This window comes from Staurois parvus, unplaced genomic scaffold (assembly GCF_062004578.1).
Source record: "Staurois parvus isolate SC_StPar_1 unplaced genomic scaffold, SC_StPar_1.0 ptg000607l, whole genome shotgun sequence".
NCBI lineage: Eukaryota > Metazoa > Chordata > Amphibia > Anura > Ranidae > Staurois > Staurois parvus.
Genome location: NW_028318403.1, coordinates 1,536,238 through 1,557,524, shown reverse-complemented (window position 1 = coordinate 1,557,524; position 21,287 = coordinate 1,536,238). Strand labels below are relative to the sequence as shown.

At 41.0% G+C, this 21,287-nt stretch overlaps 1 protein-coding gene across 1 annotated transcript in view; it reads right to left on the bottom strand.

Moving 5' to 3' along the window:
- Positions 1 to 753: 753 nt before the first annotated feature.
- The window catches only part of SLC38A8 (solute carrier family 38 member 8), an 86,264-nt gene continuing 65,730 nt past the window's right edge, over positions 754 to 21,287 (bottom strand). The window contains exons 6-10 of the mRNA XM_089692861.1: positions 17,292 to 17,406; positions 14,599 to 14,746; positions 9,509 to 9,708; positions 6,848 to 6,899; positions 754 to 957 (exon numbers count right to left, since the gene is read on the bottom strand). Of these exons, the coding sequence (XP_089548987.1) occupies positions 855 to 957; positions 6,848 to 6,899; positions 9,509 to 9,708; positions 14,599 to 14,746; positions 17,292 to 17,406 (618 nt within the window). The 3' untranslated portion in view covers positions 754 to 854. The remainder of the gene's footprint in view (positions 958 to 6,847; positions 6,900 to 9,508; positions 9,709 to 14,598; positions 14,747 to 17,291; positions 17,407 to 21,287) is intronic.

Below are 21,287 nucleotides of genomic sequence, written 5' to 3'. Positions count from 1 at the left end.
ATATATGAGTTTCATGTTTTGAACTGAATTACTGAAATAAATTAACTTTTTGCTTGTTCAGTTAAGCTTTGTAAAATTTGGTGCAACTCTACATAGAAACCAACAAGCTTCCAGGTTTTTTTGCCACTCTCCAGTTTTAGTAAATAACCTTCAAAGCATTTTCAGTCTGAAGGGGAAACCCTACCAGAGATAACTGTAGTCCCTATACTTACAGCCATCACTTTCTATGGAGATTCTCCAATTACACCCTGCCACCTTATTTTATTGAAACCACCAACATTTAGATAGATAGGTCAGTGCTGGGTGGTTGTCAAAGCTACATTGCATCAGTTTTTAAAAGTTGCCTGCCTTTATTAAACTATTGGATGCCAAGGCCAAGAAAAAAGGAGAAGATGGGGGAGTGACATTCTACACAAAAGGTGTAGTTGTCCTTTAAAAAACCTTTGTCACAAGGAAAACCAAAGACAGAGTCTGATTTCTTGAGCCTCTGGCTTTTATATTACTAGTAACTTACAGGCTATATATAAGGGCCCATTGGGAAGTGGACCGAAAGCAAAAATGACAAATACCACCTTCAGCATTCTGAGGTTTGCTTTACCTTTGACCTGCAGAAGAATTACAAAGATACAAGCTATGTGCCATGTGACGTTCATTCCTTTTGAACAAACACTTGTACCTCAATAAACAGCTTGCCTAGTCATCTACTCCAATTTCTGTCTTGTGTAATTGTGTAAATATTGTCACCCAAATCTGTTTTTTGGAAATAAAATCATTTAATCTTTAAAAGGATAAAAAGATAACTTATATAAAAATATTAAAAATTTCAAATTAAACCCAACCAAATACACCACATCTCAGAACTTGTGCAGGAGCTCCATGACGGCAATGGTTGTACTCTGACCAAATATGAAGGACCCACAGAGGACAGAAATGATCCCCCAGGCGATGAAGCATGTCCTGCAAAGACATTAACAGAGGATCGGTTAGATCTATATTACAGACTGAGTGATTACCTGCTTAGCTATCACCATACAGAAGATGATCAATCCTTTATGAAAAATAAAAGCTCTCTTTTTTTCAATCAAAAACATTCTGCCAATAAATAAAAGGACCCAAAAAAAAAGGACATTATTGGATATTTTTGATTGAGAAATTAACTTTTTGTTTAACTGCATCCACTAAAAATTGTGAAGGGGTCCGAAGCAGGGGTGTACTGACAACTCATGGGGTCCCCGGGCAATAGGGGATCATGGGGCCCCTGTGTCTTTGCTCAAACTCAAAAAAGCCTATGAAAAAGGTACCAGGGGCATCTCATGGGGCCCCCTATTGACCCTGGGCCCACGGGCAGTGCCCGAGTTTCCAAATGGTCAGTCCGCCCCTGGTCCGAAGGACGCCTATGTAGGTTTACCAGAGAGGGGATGGCAACCTAAATGCTTCCCATGGTGTGTAGCTAGTTGGAGCATAAACCTACCTTCCATACCCATATACCAAAACCAAAAAGTCTGGTGCCTACATGCATTAGACACTGATAATTTGGAAAGGGTGCAAACAGTGCAACTGCCAATTTCTTGTCTATGTGAAGGTACAGGCTCCAGAGCTATTATTCTTTTAGTGACTTACTCTCCTGAAACAAATATGTGGATATAATGTTTTTCCAGCACTTTGTTGGCTGCATTCTTGTTTCAGGGCAGTACCAGATCTTCAGTAAAATCTTAAAACACTAGAAGATCCATTGATTCCCCCATCAACGTTAAACAGCATGGAATCTCACATGACAGCTATTGTATTCGGATACCCTCCACCTCTGGCTGTTAGAATACTTATACAGTAGTTTCATCTAATTGGATGCAGCTGCTGTTCAGCCGGCAATTTTCCATCCAGCTACTTTGATTTTCAAATTAAAAGGATGGTGGGTGCGAGGGTGCCAACCCAGGTTCCAATTTCAACCAGTCCGTCAGGAACCGGCGGAAATTCGCTTCGTTTATGGCCAGCATAAGTACGGAAACAAAGATAAAAGGTGACGAAGGTTGGAAATTGCAGTATCCATATTCCTTTCCTTGTAGGTTCCTTTTGAACTATTAAAAATGAGGGTTGTACTGGGATTAGTCAATTTCTGGAGTCTTGGTGGAGGCCAATCTTTGCTAAACAAAACATGATTACTAAGGGATGTAGTAAACCACCTGCGCTACCCAGATAGAATAAAACCGAAATAAGGAAGCTGCTATCACCTAGCTATACACCTGAATAAATTACAAAGATAAAGAAATAAAATGATGTTGCGCTCCCATATACAGTACCCAAATATTAAATACACTCAAATGGCATGATATATACATGGATATAATACATCTCTAATAAGCTCTAAGGTGTGAGATATGAACATCAAAAAAAGACAATCTCATGTGATAATTTGCAAAAATATATACATATATAAAAGAAAAAATACACATCAAAAACTGAAGAAAATGGTGAGACAATGTACATGCGTCCCTTCATTAGGGGCAAAAGTGACATAAATCACAAATAAAAAAGTGATAAATATATGGCATAAAATATGCCTGCAAAAGTGCTGTGAAAAAGGACTCACAACTGACGTGAATACCTATAGTAATATACGGTGAGACTGTCAGGATAAAAACCCGACTCAAGACAAGACTTTAGGACCACACAAAGTCCTTGCACATAAATGTGTTTAAAAAATGTGATAAGTGACCAAAGTAAACAAAAATAAATAAATAATGCGCTCCAGTCCATAATTGAGACTTATTTGTGCTAATACAAACACATCAAAAAGTGCCACAAAGTAAATAGCACAATGTGCTGCAAAATATATAAAATACCCTACTAAGGCACAAAATATGTGCCACCAAAAAACAACAATAAACAGCAAATCTTCAAACAGATGAATAAAGTGAAAAATTTCAAACGGAAGAAAATTGGTGATGCAGGTGTATGAAAATGGGATCAGTCTCCGGCTGGATTGACCCCCTCACCTTCATGTAGCGACTCCGAGGGGCCAATAAGCCTTCAAAATATTAGACACAGCAATACGGCCAATCAGCAGGTACGGATCCGGTTTATCCCCTTATGGAATAACAGGTATAACCAATCCTGATATCTGTGTTTTTCCCTTAGGCAGGATAAGCTCAGCCAACTCACATATATAGGAAAGAAGAATCCTCCCATAGTGTAATACTGTAAATTTATTCAAATATCACAAGCCAGTAAAGTGCTCACTCACATGTTAGAGGTAAAAGACAAGCTCAGGGGCGAACTGACCATTCGATCACTCGGGCACTGCCCGAGGGCAGGGGTCAGTAGGGGGCCCCATGAGATGCCCCTGGTACCTTTCATGGTCTTTTTCATAGGCTTTTTTGGGTGTGGGCAAGGAAACAGGGGCTCCATGATCCCCTATTGCCTGTGGGCCCCATGAGTTGTCAGTCCACCCCTGGACAAGCTCACAGAAACTCATGTAAAAAACGCTGGGTGTACTCTCTGGGCGTACCAAAATGGCGCCCACTAAGGGAAACTGACATGAGGTTGGTTTGATAAAATGAGAAGCTCTGCACTGATCTCCTCCTAACCATAGAACTTCTGAAGAAATGTAGGAAAGGGGGCATTTTTATCACCTTTAGGCTCCATGCAAACTAGCATTTTTTATAAGCTCAAAAAACACTGAATGAAAAACGGCGCTAATAGCATTTAGAACAATTAGCTTTTTATTAGCGATTTTACAGTACAGTACAAAAAAAATAAAAAAAGCTTTTTTTAGGAGCGTTTAGAAGCATTTAGCATTCTTTCTGCTCCTAATGGCTAAAGTTTGAGAAATACTTCTAGCATAAAATTAATGCTCATAATACCTTCTAGGAGCTTAAAAAATGCTAATGTGCGTGGAGCCTTAGAAAGTATGTCGGGATCCAAAATTCAGTTAGATATAATCGTTACAATTAAAGTAATAGCTGCATTGATTTGGTTGTAAATTCTTAAAGTGTTACTAAACCCACAACAGTAAAATCAGTCTGTATATGCAGTAAAGCATGCTTGTTATACTCACTGTGGAACTTCAGGGGTTAGTCCTCTGCATTGTGTAAAAAGGATGTTTGATCCTGACTTCTCTGCTCCTCCTCTTGTTCAAATGTCCATGTCTTATGTCCTGATAAGACAGACTGAACCGTAGCCATTCTGCACATGCTCAGTTTGGTGTGTATTGCTAGAGAGGTTTTTTTTCCTTCTTGGGAGAGTGCATGTGATCAGCACAGGGCCAATCAGCACTATCCAGACAGAGGTCAGGGATTTTGCATCCTGCTAGAGCAGAAAGTAAACTCCTACTACAAGCTTTAACCAGTGCTCTGCTGGACATTGATAGAAGTCACAAGACTGCTCTAACTGCTAATGAGAAAAGGTATTTAGCAGTTCATTTACTAAAATAATTGCATTTCCGTGGTCTATGTACTGTGGGAGACCAGATATAGTGAATGCAGGATCCTGGGTTTAGTAACACTAACTATACCCAGTGAAGTGATTGGCCTCAGGGGATACAAATCTACCTAAAAAAGGTTGTACCTGTTTATTTGCACCATTTGACTTCTACAATGTGTAACTGCAGCTCCGCGCCTCCTGCTTTTTGAATGAAAAATCCTTTTCAATCTCTGAGTTTTACAATGATGTACAAGAGTCGAGAGCCGACTGTAGGGCACACCCCTCTTTACACAGCACACAGGAACAGAGCTGGAGCTGTCAATCACTGGAGATCCCTGCCAACTTTTGTCCTCTTTTTGTCAGAAAAACTTGTCAAAAGAACTTGTCAAAAGTGACTCATGCTGACAACAGAGGAACTAGACAGCAGAAATGACACCCAAGTCCCATACACAAAATGAAAAAATATCGATCATCAGGTTGTTTTTGCATGCTAGTCTCCATATTGAAAATGAAGAGGTTTCTAAAATTATGAAAATTCTCCTACGACAGAATAAATACAAACAAAATAAAGTGATGTAATGTATTGTATTTTCAGCCAAACACTGTACTGATTCTAGTATTGTAAGAGAAAAATGTTTGTGCTTGTCCCTTCGAATGTCAGACGAAAGCTGTGTACTGAACAATCAGATAATCGTAGGATGGCTTTGAAAGAGGTATTTTTCATACGATATTCTGACCGTGTGTACTAGGCTTAAGTGCTTCGGAAAGAGGCAAGCAAACACTATGGAAATATATGTTTTGTGCAGATTTCATGTCTGAGGTTTATAAACCACTTTAACTTATTAACCACTTCAATACCGGCACTTCTACCCCTTCCTGCCAAGGCCAATTTCCAGCTTTCAGCTCTGTTGCACTTTGAATGAATTGCACGGTCATGCAACACTGTACCCATATGAAATTTTTATCATTTTTTTTCCACACAAATAGAACTTTCTTTTGGTGGTAATAACCACTGAGTTTTTATTTTTTGTGAAAACAAAAAACACCTGAAACTTTTGGGGAAAAAAAAAAAAGCACTTTTCTTCATTTCGGTTATAAAATTTTGCAACTACATAACATTTCTTCATAAAATTTAGGTTTAAATGTATTCTGCAACATTTCTTTGGTGAAAATATTAGAATTTGTATTTTTTTCCCAAATGTTTATTTTTTTAATAACATTTTTTCTTTTTTTTACCATTTTATTTTTCAGCACACTGTGACCAAAGCAATACAATGTTACCATAGTAACATTGAACTGCTCTGGGCAAGCAATTAGGATTTTTTTTTTAACCACCTCCCGCCCGCCATATAGTAATATGAGGACACAAGGTGGTTCTCTCGTTCTGGGAGGATGTCATATGACGTCCTCCCATTCTCACTGCGCATGCGCGGCTCAGGGAGCGCGCAGCACGGCGATCGGCGGTGCGCTGTGTCCCTCAGACACAGCGGATCACCGATCACGGAAAGAGCTAAAGAGGTCGGCTCGGTCATGTGATCAGCTGTGTCCAAAGTAATGCAAAAAATGGCCTGGTCATGAAAGGGGGGTAAATCCTCAGGAGGGCAAGTGGTTAATCAGCTGATGCACGTGCACAGTGATTTTCTAATGAGAAAAGTTGCAGGGTTTCCTAGAGGTAACTACCTTTTGGGAGTATCTCACCAAAAAGGACATATTTGTTGCAGAGGATGCCTAAAATCATTGAGCCGATCACACAAACAGTAAATGACATTTCTGCCAATGATAGTTGGTATACAGAACACCTCCTGGATGCCATATTGCATTGCATTTTACAGAAAATTACTGCATTGCAAATTAAAAAAGGAAAGGTAATTTTTAAAATGTAACTCCACTTTAGTGGAAAAAAAATTAGCAAATAAAAAAAATATACAGTGTATACAATTTCAAAACGCAAATTATATTGTAATTGAATGTTATTGAAAATTACCTTTTCTTTTAAATCTGCAGCGCTGTAATTTTCTGTAAAATGCAATGCAATATGGCTACCTGGAGGCGTTCTGAGAATGCCCCCTGAAAATGTCATTTCCTGCTTGAGTGATTTGCTTCCAGATTTTCCCAGAAGTCTGCACTAAGATGCAGGTCAGATTTTTTGTCATCCCCTGCAAGAAAATTGTCATTTTTGGTGAGATAGTCCCAAAGCGAAGTCAAGTGTAAAAAGGGATGCAGACCCTGCAACTTTCCTCATTACAGCCCTGCAGGTGCAGCAGCTGATTGATAATTGTAAAACCACTGCCATACAGACTCACTCAGCACATGGACACAAACAGCCACTCCTTCAGAATAACAAAAGGGTAGGAATCTGCAAAAAGCATGTTAAAATCTTTTTTCCCACAAAAGTGAAGTTGCCCTCTAAGTATATAGGATGACTCACTTTTTTCTTGGATCCATTGCTTCACTTTCCATTGCACATATCAGACACAATCCTACAATATACAAAAAGAGAATTGAAACGTCATTTACAAAAAGGGCATACATTTTCATATCCACACACAGTCAGTCAATCTTGTATTTTCACTATACAGACACCAGCAAAAGATTTACAGTGTAACCAAGAGCTACACTTGACCCCATATGACTGTGCACATATTTGGGGAAATATTTTGCTCAGGTAGGGAAAAAAAAAAAAAAAAAAAAAAAAAAAAAAAAACTCTTAAACCCACCTCCAGCAAAAATGTAAAGTTTTGATAGAGTGAGGACCTGGTATCACTGACACCATTATAAAAAGTTTAAACCGCTTCCCACTAGAACTAACAAGTACAAAACAATTATGCTGGAGTTAAGCTTTTAATTCCATTTGAGAAAAAAAAAAAAAAATTAAAAAAAAAACCCTGTTCTGAGAAATGCATGCGTGGTACGTTTCATTCTGATCAATATTTGGACAATTTTTTTATTATCCGGAGATTAAGATGTATCTAAATTTCTGAATTACAATTGTAACGATATTAATAGAATCTGATATAACAAAACAAAATTTCAGATGAAATTTAAATTGAATCAAATTTCGAACACAAGAAAAGAATAAAAACAAAGGAATAGAATAGAGTAAAAACAGAATAGAAAATAAGAGAATAGAACAAAAAAGAAAGTAGATTAGAAAAGAATAGAAAAAAAAATATTGGTTTGTTATCCATGCTTATGGACTGATTATTAGAGCAATGTAGCTGCCTACCACTCCTCTTATATCCTCAGATGGATAAAGATGACAATATTACAAAAATTATAGTGCGGCGCTACCAAATGGTGGTAGAAAAACACCTTCCTCCCACATGTGTACAACACTTACATACTATATGTGCGTCCTCCTCAAATAAAGGCAAAGAAAAAAAAAGAAAAAAAAAAAAAAGAAAAAAAAAAAAAGGATTACAATGATGAAAAAATTCCTACAAAATCATGATGTACTACAATACACCTCCCTCCACAGAAACGTGCTGTTGTGTATATTTATATACCAATAATCATTTGTGACATCATCCCAACGCAATAGTAAAAAAAAAAAGCACTCGGATATGGCAAACTGTGTACTACCGGACACCTCCCCCCTACTGGAACATTAAAATGTGCTCCTATGCAAAATCTATGCAATAACAAATAGTTGTGACATCCATAATATACAATTCCCCCCACAAAGTGCTTCAGTGCAGTCCACTTAAAAGTGCTCTTGATTTCAATGTAGTGTTAGGTTCCTTCGTGTGATACCTGGGGCGGGCTGACAACTCATGGGGCCCCCAGGCAATAGGGGATCATGGGGCCCCTGTGTCCTTGCCCAAACTCAAAAAAGCCTATGAAAAATGTACCAGGGGCATCTCATGGGGCCCCTACAGACCCCGGGCCCTCAGGCAGTGCCCGAGTTTCCAAATGGTCAGTCCGCCCCTGTGTGACACTCATGCTCCCCATCCCCATTTGGTCCGCACTCAACAACAATGTAGACTCCCTTTATATAGTAAAAGGATTGGAGAACACATCTAGAATATAAAAGGATTCAAAACACCATAGCTTAATCAAGACATATTAGATTAAAAACACAACAGAGACCCAAAGGGAGTGTTTCCCCCCCCCCCCTACCTGTAAGCACCCCTGCCTCTAAAACACGTATGTGTGCATGGACACATGAGTTGTAGCAATTTAATTTCTGGAATGGACTGGAAAAAAAAACAAAATCTATGCTTATCCATCACTCTTTCAAAGCAGTCCCCTTGTGAAGTGACACACTTTTCTAGATGGCTCTGCTACTGCCAGAAACATTTCTGGAATTCGTTTTTCTAAAAGCTGCGCAGTATCTTTGTCGCAATGCCCTGAATGTCCAGAATGTCGTAAAATTTCCTTTTAAGAAGGCATTTTTAAATTTTGGAAATAGCTGAAAGTCGCAGGGCGCAAGGTCAGGGGAATAAGGTGGTCGGTCAAGTTTCGGAATGGATTTCAGGGCAGGAATCCATGAACACTTAACGCATTATGTGCAGGAGCATTGTCGTGGTGGAGAATCCACTTGTCAGGTCAGAGTTCTAGTCTGTTCCTCCGTACAGAGTTTTGTAACCTTTTCAGAAATTCCAAGTAACAATGTTGGCTGACTCTTGTACCAGGTTCTATGAACTCTACCAGGTTCTATGAACTACCCCCTTGTGATCTTTGCAGAACTTTAAAAGCAGAATGAGACGAGTGCTTTCTTCAGGGGAGGTGAATTCACACACAAGTGTTATTTCTTCTGCTATAGTAGACTGAGACAACTAGTCTACAACCCAGGCGAGCGCAATTTAGAACATGCTCAAGTGCAAATGGCTGTGTGATGCACCACCAGAGTGCTGCAGGCCTTCCAGGAATTAAATTGTCACACTCCTTACTGACTTTTTTTCTGCATCTAAACCCCCCTCAATGTTAAATGTTCCTAAAAGTGGAGTTTAACGCCCAATGTGCGCGAGGCCTTAAAGTGTTCATTATCTTTCCTACTTGGTCATAATTTACTCCAAACAAATAAAACAAGTTATAATCAAATTACAACTAAAATTACAGTCCATTTTACATAGAGACAGCAGCTGACCTGGGAAGATGAAGATGAAGAAAGCACTTATTCCTCCGATGATGGAGATGACCTCACTGATGTCAGGAACAAACAAGGCAATGATGAGGGTGACCAGGATCCATAGTACTGTAAGGGTAACCCGTACAAAGCGCTCATAGGAAGCAGTCACATATACTGTCATGTGCTTGTGGTCCATCCAGACCTCCTGTAGAACAGACCTGCGGAACAGGGAAAACATTGTGGGGTTATTCACTAAAACTGCATGGTGCAAAATCTGATGCAGCTCTGCATAAAAAAAAAAAAAAAAAAAAATCCAAAAAACACACAATTAGCTTCCAGGTTTAATTGTCAAATCTTAAGGCTACTTTCACACGGAGGAGTTTTTGAAGTGTTTTTGCATAAAAAAAAAAAAAAGGCACCTGAAAATCTCAAGAAAAAAAATGCTTCCCTATGATTGTCTGTATGTTTTCACACTGGGTCGTTGTGCTTCCGTTGCCATGTAAAAACTCCTCTTTGCAGCATCTTTGCAGCATGTTTCTTCAGTTAACAAAAAAAAAAAAAAAAAAAAAAAAGCCTCTTCCCATTTAAATCAATGGAAAGCGCTTGAAAAATTATTATTATTATTATACAGGATTTATATAGCGCCAACGGTTTGCTCAGCACTTTACAATATAACGGGAGACAATACAGCAACAATACAGTTCAATACAAGAGGGAAAGGAGGGCCTGATCCTTGGAGCTTACAATCTAGGAGGGAGGGGCTAGTGGTACAAAAGGTAGTAATTGTGGGGGACAGACTGGTAGATGGAGTAGAAGATTCCATTATTAGCTGAGGTCAGGATAGGCTTCCCTGAAGAGATAGGTTTTCAGAGACCGCCTAAAAGTGAGCAGAGTAGGCGATAGTCTGATAAGATAGGGGTAGAGAATTCCAGAGGATGGGGGAAGCTCTGGAGAAGACCTGGAGACGTGCATGGGAGGAGGAGATAAGGGAGCTAGAGAGCAGGAGGTCATGCAAGAATGCCTCTGAGAAGTGTTTTTGGTGCAGTTTTTAAGTCACGTCATTTAAAAAAAGCCCAGAAAGCATGGCAACAGCACGGTAAACGCACATGTGGCACATCACTATGAAAGTATCCTACAGCTAAAGTTAGAAGCTGATTGGCTACCATGCACAGCTGCAGTAGACTCAGAGCACTCCAGTTTTAGTAAATCTCCCCCATTAAGTAACAGAGATATACCAACAGGAACAGAGGATGGCAACTCCATTCCAGACCTATTTACCTAGTAAATCTGCATGCAGGGAAATGGCTACAAATCTTGGGACCCAGAGAAAAATTGTTATGAGCCCATGTGACCTCTCTCCAGGATACGTAGCAGTGTCAAATGCGACAGGACAAATATTGATTTTAAGAAAGTAGCCTAAATAAAAAGGATAGAGAACATAAGAGCGATTATCATAGTATACTCTTAGGACCAGGGGCAGACTGACAACTCATGGGGCCCCCAGGCAATAGGGGATCATGGGGCCCGTGTCCTTGCCCAAACTAAAAAAAAACCTATAGTTGCAAGAAAAAGTATGTGAACCCCTTGGGATTACGTGGAGTTTTGCATGAATTGGGCATAAAATGTGCTCTGAACGTCATCCAAGTCACAACAATAGAAGAACACAGTCTGCTGAACATAATACTACACAAACATTAGATGTTGCCATGGTTTAATTGTACATAACATATAAACATTCACAGTACAGGGAGAAAAAAGTATGTGAGGCCCTAGCTTAATGACTTCTCCCAGAGCTAATTGGAGCCAGGAGTGAGCCAACCTTGACTCCAATCAGTGTGATGATATTGGATGTGTTGCTGACAGCTGTCCTGCCCTTAAAAAAACACACACCTGTTTTGGGTTTACTGGTTTCAAGAAGCACTGTCTGATGTGAACCATGCCTCGCAGAAAAGAGCTCTCAGAAGACCTACGATCAAGAATTGTTGACTTGCATGAAGCTGGAAAGGGTTACAAAAGTATCTCCAAAAGCCTTGATGTTCATGTGTCCACGGTAAGACAGACTGTCTACAAATGGAGAAAGTTTAGCACTGTAATTCAACAAAACAATGGCTGCAACAGCACAGAATACGCCTTCTGGAGTGGCCCAGTCAGAGTCCTGACCTCAACCCGATTGAAATGCTGTGGCATGACCTTAAGAGAGCGATTCACACCAGACATCCCAAGAATATTGCTACACTGAAACAGTTTTGTGAAGAGGAGTGGTCCAAAATGACTCCAGATCGTTGTGCAGGTCTGATCTGCAACTACAGGAAACGTTTGGTTGAGGTTATTGCTGTCAAAAGGAGGGTCAACCAGTTATTAAGTCCAAAGGTTCACATACTTTTTCCTCCCTTCACTGTGAATGTTTACATGTTATGTGCAATTAAACCATGGCAACATGTAATGTTTGTGTAGTATTATGTTCAGCAGACTGTGTTCTTCTATTGTGACTTAGATGACATTCAGAGCACATTTTATGCCCAATTCATGCAAAACTCCACATAATCCCAAGGGGTTCACATACTTTTTCTTGCAACTGTATGAAAAAGGTACCAGGGGCATCTCATGGGGCCCCCTACTGACCCCGGGCCCTCGGGCAGTGCCCGAGTTTCCAAATGGTTAGTCCGCCCCTGCTTAGGACTATGGCTGTGGATAGGTTGCCTGGAAAGAGAAGGCTAACATCTCAGGACCTTAGGGTAAATTGTAAGCCTCCCATCACGTCCACAGCCACAGCAAGCAAGTTCTCAAAGAGGCAATCTAGAAGGAAGGAAGGAAGGAAGGAAGGAAGGAAGGAAGAAAGGAAGAAAGGAAGAAAGGAAGAAAGGAAGAAAGGAAGAAAGGAAGAAAGGAAGAAAGGAAGAAAGGAAGAAAGAAAGAAAGAAAGAAAGAAAGAAAGAAAGAAAGAAAAAGAAAGAAAGAAAGAAAAAGAAAGAAAGAAAGAAAAAGAAAGAAAGAAAGAAAAAGAAAGAAAGAAAGAAAAAGAAAGAAAGAAAGAAAAAGAAAGAAAGAAAAAGAAAGAAAGAAAGAAAAAGAAAGAAAGAAAGAAAAAGAAAGAAAGAAAAAGAAAGAAAGAAAAAGAAAGAAAGAAAGAAAAAGAAAGAAAAAGAAAGAAAGAAAGAAAGAAAGAAAGAAAAAGAAAGAAAGAAACAAACATACAAGTTATAGTAAAAAAACAACTACTATCACAATATTTTATTTGATTACATTATTGGTAATGCTTCAGCACAGTTACTCTAGAACCCAAATGCAAACTTTTTTCAACTTTTGATTTTAGTACAACCCTCAGCTGTCTTATCAGTTTTTAGCTCAGGGCACGCTCTTAACAGCCTGAGGAAAGCTGTATACAGGGTTCAATTCAGAGCTAGTCACAAATTTTCTAACTTTAATCCCAGTTCACATATATGCAACTGAGCACGTCGTGTGTGCATGGGCATAACAGCCCATTTATTTGAATGGGCTGCTCTGTATGTGTTTTCTACAGGAAAAAAAAAGTTCCCTGCACCTTTTTAAAAACAGCCACATGGAAACTACATGGCATTTCTTTGCACTATGCAAATTTCATAAAAGAAACCAAACTATATTTTTCAGTGCGTGGAGATGCTACTAGGAGTTAATGGCAACCCAATGCATTTTCCATGCAGCACCGTGTTTTGTGTGAGACTGCATGTATGTGCAATTTACACGCATTCCCACACCCACATATATGTGAACCTAGGGTAATTTAACCCACCATTTTTTCTAAGGACTGATTCACACTACATGCATCGCAGTACATATTTTCTACATCTAAAATAGGTTACATGGTTGTCAATGGCATGGTTCACACCAGTGCTTGCAGTTCCAGTGCATTCTGGTTCCAGAAAGCAAAAAAAAAAAAAAAAAGAGAACATGCTGCATTTTTCCTGCAAAGAACTGCACTGGAACACATGAAGAATGCACCAGAATGCATAAAAGAACAAAACAAAAAAAAATATAAAATACACTGGACCCCAAATGACCCAAAAAACGAGGAAAGAAAAAAGCATCTGAATTTGTTAAAAACCTGCATGCAGAAACACATCCAGACTGCATTTGTGTGGTGCCCTAAAAGAGGCACCCCCATACCCCAGGCCCCATAGCAGCAGCATGGGCTGTTGTGGCTATTGTTACACTACAGTCTGCAAGTGCATAATATGCAAAGTTAAAAATGCAGTCGATACTTACCTTTGTTCCAAAGAAAAAAAAAATGCCCACTGTCACACCATACACCCAGTGATCACTACTTGTCCCAGTCATAATGCAGGCCTGTGTGTTATCTGCTTTCAAACACTGACAACTGCAAAATCACATGACAAGAGATTACAGCTCCTACCCAGTATTATGTGGCGAAATCAGATTCCAAAAAAACTCAACTTACAAAAAAGGTAAGCCAAATGAGCACTCACCCAAGTTTCAGCCAATACAAGTAAAGGGATGGACACTGCTCAACCAATCCCAGGAGTCCAATGTTAAGGAATGACCTCATCCGCTGTTCTGGCCACGCCCTCTGATGCATTTTGTCCCACCCAGCTGGGCTTGGTCACACAGGTGACCAAGCCCTGGTGGGCAGGGCGAAACGTGTCTCGGACAGTGGTGCATTTAGGTTTTGTGCTGCTCTAGACAACACAAAACGCGGACCCCCACCCACCTGATATTGACCAACAACACCCCTGCCCCCCCACCCAGAGAGTTAGTCACTCATGTTTACAGCTCTGGCCATACCTGGGAACAAGAGTTGGGCTCTGCATTCACCATCAAGCAGTTCGCAGCATCTCTCGGCTCCCACCTGGTCCCCATGCTGCAAGTGTCCCTTTTTCCAGGGGGTAGTGCTGCCCCCCTGAAAAATGCCGCCCTAGGCAACCGCCTTTTTTGCCTTGTGGTAAATACGCCCCTAGTCTCAGACTCATGCTCCCCTCTTCTCACTTGCCGGTGGGGTGATCCTTCTCCTTCCATCCATAGCTTGGTATACTTTTCACTCAAACGTTTGGTGCTTTCCAAAAAACATCTACACAGTCTTCAAATTTCCCTGTAGTTTCTCATTAGGCACTTACCTTCCCAGCAAGAGGATGATTGGATAGATGGTGACGATTGAGACAGCAAACAGTAGCCTGGCTATTATCACAACCACATCATCTCCAGGGTAAGACATCAGAATATCAGCTGCGACGGCATCTCCAAATGTCAGATACCCATAAATACCTGAAAAGGGGAAAATAGTGCAACAATATTGGGAACAGGCTAAACTCTGGACAAACAGCCCACAACACATTCAAACAGGGGAGCATTCAAAATTGACATTCTGTGTTACTGTGGGGTACGGGAAAGGCATCCCAGTTGATTAGTCAAGCATTTTCCCTTTCAAAATGTTTGGTCAGGGTGGAGCTCCAGCCAAAAGTTTGTCTTGTTCCTCACTGTGGTAGACATTTCCTCTCACTATCTTTTCTGGCACTGGGACAAGAAACAAGGGGAGGGGAAAATAGCTGTTGAGACATCAGTATAGTATATACCTGACAAAGATTTAAACACTTCCCAAAAAATTTGGGATGGATTTGCATCCAACAACCTTCTACAGATCTCAAAGCTCTATGACTATAAGAAGCCCCACCATCCAGCCTCCAGGTTGTCATACTATTCAGTTAGTACAAATTGGTAGTGAGTTAAACAACCCGTACACCTCAATCAAGTAGCTAGGAAGGTAATCAGCATGGTCTAGTGTTAGCTTTGTTTTAGGAATGTACAGTCCTCTGTACTGGCATGGTCATGAAAATAAAACCCAGCCATGTAATGAGCTTGGAAGGAAGTCTTGTTGCACATAGCAGAAGGATGCAGCCATATCAAGTAACAAACATTCACTGCATCCAAAATGGTTTGCCAAATGCTACTGCTATCTGCACAAATCTTTCTGAGACAAAATTTCACAGTGCCCTCAGACCCCAGAGTAGTCACGTGGTCTCCCAAGTTGTAGTAATGCCAATTCCATAGTACTAGGGAGCCCCAGAACAGTCATATGGTCTCCTAAATTTTAGTCATGCCAATTCTACAGTACTAGGGGCCCCAGAGCAGCCACATAGTCTTCTACGGCTGTAGTCATGCTAATGTTACAATGTTAGGGGGCCCCAGAGTGGTTACATGGTCTCCTAAGTTTTAGTTGGGCCAATTTTACATTGCTAGGGGATCATGGAGCATTTGCATGGTCTACTAAGGTTGTAGTCATGCCAATTTTACAATGCTACTGGGGCCCAGAGTAGTCACATTTATTTATTACAGGTACTTACATAGCACCATTGATTTACGCAGCACTTTCACATATATATTGTACATTCACATCAGTCCCTAACCCTCAAGGAGCATACAATCTAAGAGCCCTAACTCACATTCATACATACACATACTAGGGCCAATTTAGACAGCAGCCAATTAACTTACCAGCAGGTCTTTGGCGTGTGGGAGGAAACTGGAGTACCTGGAGGAAACCCAGGTACAAGGAGAACATGCAAACTCCAGGCAGGTAGCGCCATGGTTAGGATTCCAAACCAACAACCCTAGTGCTGCCAGGTGGAAGTGCTAATCATTTATCTACTGTACTGCCCTGTCTTCAAGGAATGTAGTCATACCAATGTTACTGTTATAGGGGCACCAGAGCAGCCAAATGGTCTGTTAGGGTTGTAGTCATGCCAATTTTAAAGTGCTAATGTGCTCTAGAGCAGTCACATTGTCTGCTAGGGTTATAGTCATGCCAATTTTACCATATTAGGGGCCCCCAGAACAGTGTCATGGTCCACTAGGGTTTTAGGCATGCCAATTTTACAGTTCTAGGGGGTCCAGAGCAGTCACCTGGTCTGCTAGGGTTATAGTCATGCCAATTTTACCATATTAGGGGCCCCCAGAACAGTTCCATGGTCCACTAGTGTTCATTCATGCCAATTTTACAGTCCTAGGGGCCCCAGAGCAGTCATCTGGTCTGCTAGGGTTGTAATCATACCAATTATACTGTGTTAGGGGGCACCAGAACAGTCTCATGGTCCCCTAGGGTTTTATCCATGCCAATTTTACAGTTCTAGGAGCCCCCAGAGCAGTCACCTGGTCTGCTAGGGTTGTAGTCATGCCAATTAAACTGTGTTAGGTGGCCCCAGAACAGTCTCATGGTCCTCTAGGGTTTTATTCATGTCAATTTTACAATGTTAGGGGGCCCCAGAACAGTCTCATGGTCCACTAGGGTTTATTCATGCCAATTTTACAGGTCTAGGGGCCCCAGAGCAGTCACCTGGTCTGCTAGGGTTGTAATCATGCCAACTATACTGTGTTAGGGGGCCCCAGAACAGTCCCATGGTTCCCTAAGGTTTTATCCATGCCAATTTTACAGTTCTAGGGGCCCCAGAGCAGTCACCTGGTCTGCTAGGGTTATAGTCATGCCAATTTTACCATGTTAGGGGGCCCCATAACAGTCTCATAGTCCCCTAGGGTTTTATTCATGCCAATTTTACAGTTCTAGGAGCCCCTAGAGCAGTCACCTGGTCTGCTAGGGTTGTAGTCATGCCAATTAAACTGTGTTGGGGAGCAGTCACATGGTCCATTAAGGTTTTAGTAATGCAAACAACAGCAACCTGTACAATCAAAAATGATCTTTTTTATAATTAGCTCAAATCACCCCCCCAAAAAATGTCATTTTCTTGCATTCTAACATATTGCCTTTTGAAACAATGCTACATGTAATATGGATTAAAGAAAAGCTGCATTTGTCTACCTGTCAGGGAGTAAATAAGAAGGCAGATGAGCATGGACACCACAGACACTGCTACCCAATTAGACAGGCATTTGTTCCTCATGCTGCTGTAAATTGTGATACAAGCTTCATGGCACTGGAAAGCAGAAACAAGCAGTTATGTCACATCAGTTGGTATGTCCATTTTTCATTTTATGAAAGTGGAAAGACGGGATCGCTGTTGGCTATACACAGCAGTTACACCACTAATGGGCAGTCACTCCATATAACCTTACTTACTGAAGGCTTCTTATTTTTTTGCTGATAACATTTTGCTGAATACAGATTTGCTGCCATCCAAAACAAGAAAATATAAATCCATTTCTTTCTAGTGTTATGCATGGTTAGCAAAAAAAATTAATACAAGTCAAACTGAAATAATAGAACTTAATGAAAGTGTTTCTTTGACTTACTGCCTTGCTAACATAAAATGTAAGCCAATCAAAGTAGATCTAAACCCAATCACTTAAAAGCTCACATAATCTCTCAAATATTCATTTAAATTCAAAAATCATTTTAAAATCTGCAGCTTTCATTAAAACAATATGGGGTTGACCAGGGGCGGACTGACCATTTGGAAACTCGGGCACTGCCCGAGGGCCCGGGGTCAGTAGGGGGCCCCATGAGATGCCTCTGGTAACTTTTTCATAGGCTTTTTTGAGTTTGGGCAAGGACACAGGGGCCCCATGATGCCCTATTGCCCGGGGGCCCTATGAATTGTCAGTCCATCCCTGGGGTTGACTTAAATCTGAACAGTGCAAAATATGGTGCAGCTCTGCATAGAAACCAAATCATCTTCTAATTTCCGCTTGTTCAATTAGGCTTTGACTGAAAAACTGGGAAGCAGATTAGTTTCTATGCAGATCTGCACCAGATTTTGCACGCTCCAGTTTTAGTAAATTAACTCCTATGAGTCCGCCAATAAGGTCCTTGACTAGGCATTTATTACTACAGTATAGGGTGACAACATTCAGTCTACAGCAACCAGATTGCATCCTGCACTATCACCCCGTCATAATTTCCCAATGGATATAAGTGGTTATGCTGACGGTTAGGGCTGCTTCACATTGCCCTGGTGAGCTTTGGGCAAAGCACAGCTAACCTGCACTTTTTGCGAGAGTTAGCTTTGCTTTCCTGTAGACTTCTATGAGGTCTCAAAGATGTTGCAAAAATGTAGCATACATTGGTTTTTAGTGTGCTTTCTGAAACTGTGCCAAAACTGCAGGACCTCATAGAAGTCTATTGGTCAGCGCAGCTAACCTGCAAAAAAAAAAAAAAAAAAAAAGAAAAATTGCAGGTTAGCAAAAAACACAGAGGGGCAGTATGAAGGCACTATAAATGTGCACTATGTTGAGTGGTTGTAACCATAAAGTGCTACTAAACCCACAAATGTAAAATCAGTCTGTATATGCAGTAAAGCATGCTTGTTATACTCACTGTGGAACCTAAGGGGTTAATCCTCTGCATTGTGTAAAAAGGCTGTTTGATACTGACTTCTCTGACCCTCCTCTTGTTTAAAATGTCCACACCGATGACTGACTGAACCCGTAGCCCTTCTGCACATGCTCAGTTTAGTGTGTATTGCTAGAGAGGTTTTTTTTTCCCCTTAGAAAAGTGCATGTGATCAGCACAGGGCCAATCAGCACTGAATAGACAGAGGTCAGGGGTTCTGCATCCTCCTAAAGCAGAAAGAAAACTCCTACAAGCTTTAACCAGTGCTCAACTGAAGTCATAAGACTGCTCTGACTGCTGATGAGTTTATATTTACTAAAATAATTGCATTTCCATGTTGTGTGTACTGTGGGAGACCAGAGATAGTGAATGCAGGGTCCTGGGTTTAGTAACACTTTAAAGCAGAGCTCCACCCAAAAAAGGGGAAGTTCCGCTTTAAGGACTGCTTCTCATTAAAGTTTGGTACCTTTGGGGGGCGGAAGGGGCAGGTAACCGAATTTGACAGGTACCCGCTCCCACTTCTGGTCCGATCACCTAGGTGACCGTAAGCAGAATATGTCCTCCCTCCCTGTAGTCTTTTGGGACATGTGACAGGTCCCAGAAGACTACAGGACCATTCAGGAAGCGCAGCTCTACTCGCGCATGTGCAGTGGGTACCCGGCTGAGAAGCCACAAGCTGTCAGAGCCGAGTGCCCACACTAAAGAAGCCGGCCTCCTGGAATACAGGACGGCCAGTAAAACGGGCTGCGGGGGACACCGCAGGACAGGTAAGTGACTGTTAAACGTTAGCAGCTACAGTTTTTGTAGCTGCTGACTTATTTTGACAGCGTAAGTGGAACTCTGCTTTAAGGAAGCTAGTCCTGGACAATGACCTGCAGCTACTGCTTGAGTGAATACATGCATGTAGGTAGGTTCATGCACACTGGATGTTCAGCCCCGGTGCATGAGATCCCAGCATTTCGGTATAGGCAGAAGGCACAGGTGAAAGTTCCAGCCCTGTTGCCAGCAGCCTGTACAACACAGAGTCCACAAGCTGCAGTAGCTGGACAGGGGTAGACAGTGCACCTAGTGGTCAGGGGCAGACTGACAACTCATGGGGCCCCTGGGCAATAGGGGATCATGGGGCCCCTGTGTCCTTGCCCAAACAAAAAAAAAAAAAAAAAAAAAAAAAAAAAAAAAAGTACCAGGGGAATCTCATGGGGCCCCCTACTGACCCCGGGCCCTCGGGCAGTGCCCGAGTTTCCTAATGGTCAGTCCACCCCTGCTAGTGGTACTTGATTTTAGGGCAATGTGTGCCCAGGGATTAATGCCGGAGTTCAGGATATTCATCCCTGGGCACATACTGCCCTTAATGCAGTGTTTCTTAACTCTAGTCCTCATGGACCCCCAACAGGTCATGTTTTCAGGATTTCCATTATTTGCACAGGTGATTTGATCAGTTTCACTGCCTTAGTAATTACCACAGCTGTTTCATCTGAGGGAAATCCTGAAAACATGACCTGTTGGGGGTCCATGAGGACTGGAGTTGAGAAACACTGCCTTAATACAAGTACCACTCTTTGCTCTGTCCAGCTGCAGCAGCCTTAAGCCTCCCATAGACTTTACAGGCTGCTGACAATGGAGCCTATGCCTTCCACCTGCATGAAAACTCTAAGATCTCATACGCCGGAGCCAAACACCCAGTGTGCATGAGGCCATAGAAGTGGCTACAAAGTGATGGTGAGAAAAAATAATAATACACAGTATAGTTTATAATAAACATCATTAGCAAACTAACAGCAAATCAAGGATTCAGAACCACCTGAAGATGTATTTTTTTTTAAATATCCAAGTTATCTGCAGTTCCTTTTTTTTTCTTCTTTTAAAAAAGGACATTTCTTTTTACAAATACCACATTGCGATAGGGTTACCCATTCTTCAGGGATATGCCTGATTCAAATCTAAAATGTCCTATTTGAACATTGTTAACAAGCATGGGAATTGGGACCAGAAGGAGCCATATCTGGCATAGCATTATCTCTAAGGACAATTAAAAAAAAATAAAATAAAAAATAAAAAAAAAAAGATCCTAATTGCCGAGTTCTAATAAAAAAAAGAAAGAAAAAAAAACAAACGAAAAAAAAAAAAAACACCACACAAAAACAAACACACACACACACTCTATTCCAGTATGTATTCTCAACTCTTTCAACTTAAAAACACCTTCCATTGCTCACAGCCACCTCCACATCCAATTTTTTTTTAAATTATTGCTACTGTGATCCTGTGATTTTGTTAGATGGCTACCTTTTTTCTCGGGGACTCCCAAGATGAACTAGAGACTATATCATTTATAGTGTCTATGGAGCAGTGCAATTGACTGTGTGACTAACGTGCACTGTTGGTTTGAAACAAACAGAAAACGTGAGGGGGAAGAGCAAAGGTTTGGGATGCTGTTGCAAGGAGGCAGAAAAATACAGTAGGAGATTATTTCCTGAAAAGCAGGTTATAGGACCATTAAGTAGTGGATATGTATGGATTATTTTT